This window comes from Oryx dammah, unplaced genomic scaffold (assembly GCF_014754425.2).
Source record: "Oryx dammah isolate SB20612 unplaced genomic scaffold, SCBI_Odam_1.1 HiC_scaffold_14, whole genome shotgun sequence".
NCBI classification, from domain to species: domain Eukaryota; kingdom Metazoa; phylum Chordata; class Mammalia; order Artiodactyla; family Bovidae; genus Oryx; species Oryx dammah.
This window is the reverse complement of record NW_024070198.1, coordinates 47,842,530-47,848,425: the sequence shown is the minus strand read 5'-3', so window position 1 is coordinate 47,848,425 and position 5,896 is coordinate 47,842,530. Positions and strand designations below refer to the sequence as shown.

General features: G+C 59.2%; 1 protein-coding gene across 9 annotated transcripts in view; it reads left to right on the top strand.

Annotated features, from left to right (window-relative positions):
- The first annotated feature begins 247 nt into the window (after positions 1-247).
- The window catches only part of EBF3 (EBF transcription factor 3), a 119,998-nt gene continuing 114,349 nt past the window's right edge, over positions 248-5,896 (top strand). For all 9 annotated transcript variants that reach the window (XM_040254760.1, XM_040254761.1, XM_040254759.1 and 6 more), the window contains exons 1-5: positions 248-856; positions 962-1,118; positions 1,482-1,545; positions 2,239-2,294; positions 5,362-5,435. In XM_040254760.1, the coding sequence (XP_040110694.1) occupies positions 723-856; positions 962-1,118; positions 1,482-1,545; positions 2,239-2,294; positions 5,362-5,435 (485 nt within the window). In that variant the 5' untranslated portion in view covers positions 248-722. The remainder of the gene's footprint in view (positions 857-961; positions 1,119-1,481; positions 1,546-2,238; positions 2,295-5,361; positions 5,436-5,896) is intronic.

Genomic DNA, 5,896 nt, shown 5'->3' with positions numbered 1-5,896 from the left:
CTCGCGGGGCTCGCGGGGCTCGGGCCGGCTCGCGGCGCCGTCAGGCAGTCAGTCGGCGAGCGCGGCGGCGGCGGCGGCGGCGGCGAGGGGCGCGGCGAGGGGCGGCCGCTCCCATATATGGCGCAGGCGCCGCCCCTCGACGTCACCCTCTGACAGCGCCGCTCCCGGGGGCTTCGAGTTTTGGCTCCCGGGAAAGGGTCCATTCCTCGGGGAGAGAGGGCTGAGTTTTGTGCGCCTCCGTCCGCTGCGCGCGCCGCTCCAGGCCCCGCCGCGCCCCGCCTGCGCCCGGGACTGCGCCGCGGCACTCACTGCCCCGTTTATTTGTCTTTGGAGCAGGCGGGCCGCGCCAGAAGCGGGCGATCCCGCAGTGCCCTGCAGCCGCGGACGCCGCCTGGCTAGGATGACACCACGTTGAGCGCGCCTGCAAACAACAACAACAACAAGCGCCGCCGCGGCCACCGCGTCCTGCTCCTCCGAAGCGCCGCCGCCGTCGCCGGTGGAGCCGCGGGTGGAGCCGCCTCCGCGCCCCCGGCCGTCCGGAGCGCCCAGCCGCCGGTGTATGTCGCGCCTGCCCGGGACGGGCTGAAGCCGGCGGCGGGCCGGACCGCAGGCGCCGAGCAGGGCCAGCGCGGCCAGGGCAGCCGCCTGCCGCCGAGCCCCCCAGCGCCGCTGCTCGCGGAAGTGCTTTCGGCCGGGAGCGGCGGCCGCCGCCAGCAGTTTTCATGTTTGGGATTCAGGAGAATATTCCGCGCGGGGGGACGACCATGAAGGAGGAGCCGCTGGGCAGCGGCATGAACCCGGTGCGCTCGTGGATGCATACGGCGGGGGTGGTGGACGCCAACACAGCCGCCCAGAGGTACGTACCGGCCGCCCCCGCGCGCCCCGGGCCCGGCCCCGCCGGGTCCCCGCGGCCGGCCGGCGCCGCGCTCCTCACCGGGCCGCTGTCTCTTTCCTCCCGCAGCGGCGTGGGGCTGGCGCGGGCGCACTTCGAGAAGCAGCCTCCTTCCAACCTCCGGAAGTCCAATTTCTTCCACTTCGTGCTGGCGCTCTACGACAGGCAGGGGCAGCCGGTGGAGATTGAAAGGACCGCTTTTGTGGACTTTGTGGAGAAAGAGAAAGTAAGTGCAAACACACAGTCACACCCTGCGGCTTCCTAGAAGTGGGAGGCAGGCGGTGCCCCAGCGCGGTGGCCCCGGGTGCCCCTCTCGGCGGCGGGGACGGCTCGGCCAGGCGCCCCTGCCGCCGCCACGTGCGGCCGACCGGGCCCGCGGAGGGCTGGGCAACTTCTCTGCGCCCCCGGACTCACTCCGGGCGAGGAGGGCGCTGGGCTTCCAGCAGGAAAGTGACATCAGCGCGCTGCTCCCGGCTACGAGTCCTGCCTTGTGTGAGGCCGAGGGGCCTCGGTCGTGGAGGGGGACCGAGTGCGGTGGCCGCGCCGGACGCCAGGCGCACTAAACGCAATTGTTTATCGTTACTTTCAGGAGCCCAACAACGAGAAGACCAACAACGGCATCCACTATAAACTTCAGTTGCTCTACAGCAACGGTAAGTGGCGGCGGCTGCGCCTGCATTCCCGCCCTGCTGGCTCGCTCGCTCCTTTTCCGCGATGCTTAAAGGACGTAAAGATTTCGAGATTAAAATGACACGGATGTAAACACGAAATCTTCTCATGGCATAGAAGGAAAACAAAACATAAACGATCAATAAGTCGATGGCGCTTCACATGATTAACCGGTCCGGCTTGAAGTAGAAAGTAAAAAGGGGATCGATGTGAGCGCCAGCAGAACATCACTTTTAAGTGACTTTTTTCAATTTTGCAAATTAATGTTAATTATTGAGATGGGGGTAGCTCTGTACATCGAGCTCAGCTTACTTCCTGTGCACGGATTTTTAAAAAATCCTCGAGAGACACTAGAAAGAGTTGAGACTCTCACTTAATTTCCATTTTGTGCTTTCTGTTTTCTAAAAATAAAGGAGCACATGGGCCCTCCCGGTTCAGCAACCAGGCCTGCTCTCCGCCAGGCAGAGTTCTTTGCCCCTTTCAATGCAAACCCTGAGTCTCAAGGTTCTTAATTAAGAAAAAAGAAAAAACGAGTGACTGGGTTTTCTTTCCTGCCTCTGAAAGGCATGCCTAAGTTTTGCTGCATCACCGCGGCAGCAGTCCTGAGCTACCCACTTCCTGTGCCCCCGAGTGCCCTCTCTGAAGTCCTGATGAGAATTTGTCCCTGTTTCTTGCAGGAGTCAGAACGGAGCAGGATCTGTATGTTCGCCTCATAGATTCAATGACCAAACAGGTGAGAAAGTTGAAGCCTCTTGCACTAGTTTTCCCTGCTCAGCTGGGGCTGTCCTGGAGTTTCAGGGAGGAGCGGGCTGACAAATGGATCTGGTGTATTTGTTTCTCATTTAGTTTTCTTGACATTGTAATAAGAATTCCCTATTTATTGGAATAAATGAAGCGACTGGTGAAATAGTTTATGTTGTCATTAGAACCGGACATATATGCTTTATTAAATGGCTTGTGATTGGAATCAAATTCTGTCTTAATTAATCATGGTAATTAATATTTGACAGAAAAATTTCAAGATCTCCCCCTTGTATATTTTTAAACGTTTCTCTACTTGGAATCATTTCATTGATTTTTTTCCCCTATAACAAAGGCAACTAACTCTTTTCCAAAGCCCATTGAGTTGGAGTTGATTAGTTCATTTTTTTCTCCTTTCCAGTGTGATGGCCTCGTAACAGGAGGCGTGTATTTGGATTTAAAAGTTAAATGTGTTGGGGTGAAAAGTCACCTTGTTCTCCTCTAGTCCATCTTCACCTCTCAGCCCCCCAGCTCCATAATTCAAACTCTGAGCTCCAGGGGTCACCCAACCCCGTCCACTGCTCTGGGGGCAGCTTCTCATCCCTTCCCACTCTCTGTCATACCTTGTAAATAACATAATTACAAGCAGTTCCTTATTAAATTATTTAACTTGTCTTGGTCAACTTTTCCGATCCTAACCTGGCTGTCAGTCGTGTGATCAAGTGCAGGAAAGCGCTTTGTTGCTTTTTGACGTTGTGCAGAGTCTTGGGCTGGTTTTGTGTTGCGTGGTATGTTGTTGCTTAGTTGTTTTAAAAGATTTTCCTCCTGTTTTCTTAAAATAGCGTTGGGGGAGGAGGCCAATCCAATTCCTCAGTGAAATCCACTTTGCACAGGTTGATTTAAAATATACTTCCAAACTGAGCTTCACACTTAAGAAATGAAAGTGGCGTCTTCCGTTTTGATGTTAACTTTAAGAATTGTGAGCCAAGTGGAAGAGAACTCTCTGGTCCTTCTTGTAGCCCAGCACACATGCTTCCTACTGTCTGTAGGACAATTAGTTTTCAGATTTTACTTCCCTTTGAAAAAGTTTGTCCTTACCTAGGCAACAAGCTTGCTGGATTTTAGTGTCTGCAGTGGTAACACAGTGTGGTTTTCTCTTAGAGTAAAACAGATCTGACAGGTAAACTATGATCTTTCCATAAAGGCAGTGGAGGCGGTGTGCCCTTGGGTAATTATTTCACTGGGATTCAGTGAAGCCTCTGGAACTCCGGCTCCGCGTGGACAGGGTGCTTTTATTTCCTTTGTATATAAGGGCTGAATGTTTTGGGAAATCGCTGTGTTCTAACGAAGAGGTTGATGCAGGCAGCGCTGAGTTTATGCACAGAGGAGGAGGAGGTTTCCGTTTTAAGTGCACTTTTATTGTTCATTTATCCCTGTACCTTTGCAGGATAAACAGTTGAAAATAAAGGCATTTAATCTCCTCTCACTGACGGAGATGGGGGGGCAGGGGAGAGAAGGAAAGAAATAGCCCAGTAACTGATCAAAGAGTCAATGGCGCTGAACCGACAGTTTATGGATTTCTGTTTGTGCTACAAAATAAAAAATAAATCAAATATAAATACGGGGATCCATCCGAGGACGAGCCGCGCTCTAAGAAGTGCCAGCGCCCGCCGCGGCCACGCGCCCCGAGCCCCAGGCGGCCCGGCGGCCTGCGGTGACACCGTCACCGCCGCGGTTCCCAGCCTACCGGGAGGGAGGCGCTGGGAGAGGGGCTCGTGGGAGCCCCGCGCTCTTCCCAGAGGGCAGCCCCGGGCTTCCTCGAGAAAGGGCTTTGTCCGCCTGGAAGCGGACGGAAGTGTCAGAAGTCCCGGGGAGGTTGGAAGCAATTTCCAGATCGTTTTCGGTGGGCGGGGGCGGGAACTGGAGCGAGGACTCCCCTCCCCCTTCCGTGGAATTTTCTGCGGGGGAACTTGCGACTCCCGGCCCCCGCCCCCGGCCCCTCCCCCAGTGGCTTTTTCCCCTTTCTTTCTTTCTTTTCTTTTTTTTTTTCTCTCTCTGTTTTTGGGAGGCCGGCGGTGGGGCAGGCGCGGGCGGCCCCCGGCACGGGTTCCTGGCGGCGAAGCCGGGCTGAGCGCGGTCGTGAGCGCACCTAGGGCTTCGCACCATCTGGCGGAGCCTCTGCTCAAAACCCAGCAGAGCGTGTGTGCGCAGACACTGCCTTTTTATCCGAGAAAAATCATTGTTAGCAGTTTCAAAATAAACACCAGATTGGCCATTAGCACTTTCTTTGCAAATATCATCCGGCGAGGAGCACGTGGCCGCGCGGGCCTGAGCGCCCCGGGGCCCCCAGCCCTCCTGCTGGGCGCCCTCCAGGCCCGGCCAGGCGCGGCCACGTGCGGCTGCAGCGCCCCGCTCCCCGGGGCCTCCCGCCGCGGGCGGAGCTCGGCCGTGGCCGGACAATCGGGCGGCCCTGCGGGCTCCGGGCGGCGGCGGCGGCGGCGGCGGCGGCAGGGCCCGATTCGGGCGGCCCACGCAGGCGCCGGGACTCGGAACGCAGGGGGCGGCCGGGCGCCGGACTCTGCAGCCCGGAGGGCGCGCGGGGCAACCCCTGACACCAGGCAAACGGCTGGCCGGGCGACTCATCTCCGCTTTTTTAGTCCTGGAGCGCTCTGATCCGCTTCTCCCCACACGCCGATCGGAACTCGGGGTAGATAATGACCCGAGGACGCGGCCCGCGCCGGCAGCAAGGGGCCGGTACCCTCGCGCCCTAGCTCCCTGCGCCGGGGGCCTTGGCCTCCGTCTCCCGGCCCGAAAGCGGTCGGCGTCCTCCCGAGCAGAAGGCCCCGCGCAGGCCCGGCGGGGGCCCAGGAGAGGAGGCCGCCTCGGCCTAGCCAGGCTCGGGTAACCCCGCCGGGAGGGCGAAAACCCCCGGACGCCGCCTCCCTTCTCCTGCGGTGCACCTGCCGCCCGCGAGGCCCGCAGAGCCCGGGCGGGGGGGGCGACGGGGCGCCACCGCCGCGGGCGCCGCGTAACCCCGCCTTTGCTTGTCGCCCGCGCAGGCCATCGTCTACGAGGGCCAGGACAAGAACCCGGAGATGTGCCGTGTGCTGCTGACCCACGAGATCATGTGCAGGTGAGCCGGGCGGCGGGGCGCCAGCTGCGCCCACAAAGGGCGCGCGTCTGGGCGCCGCCACCCCGCCCCGCTTCGGGACGGGCATCGATTGAAGTGTAATCGGGCCGCGCGCGGGTCGCCGAGGAGCCGGGCTCATCGACCCCCCGGTGATGGCGATCGCCGCGGCCGGCGGAGCGGATTAATATGTGGGCCGTGTCGCTGCCGTGTGGTCAGAAAAGGATCACCAGTCCTCGGCGAGGCGTCTGTCCGCGAAGCCGGGGAGTCAGAGCGCGCTGGAACCGCTTCCCTCTCCTCCCCTCCCCAGCGCTCGCAGCTCGAGATACACGATTGTCTGTTATTGATAGAAAGGAAACGCTCCTGTACTTATTATAGAGCTCGTGTATGTGAGAATTGGATTGCGATTCTGTCAGTTAACCTCTTTCCCAGAGCAGCGAGGCATCGTTCTTATTGTTGTTGGATAG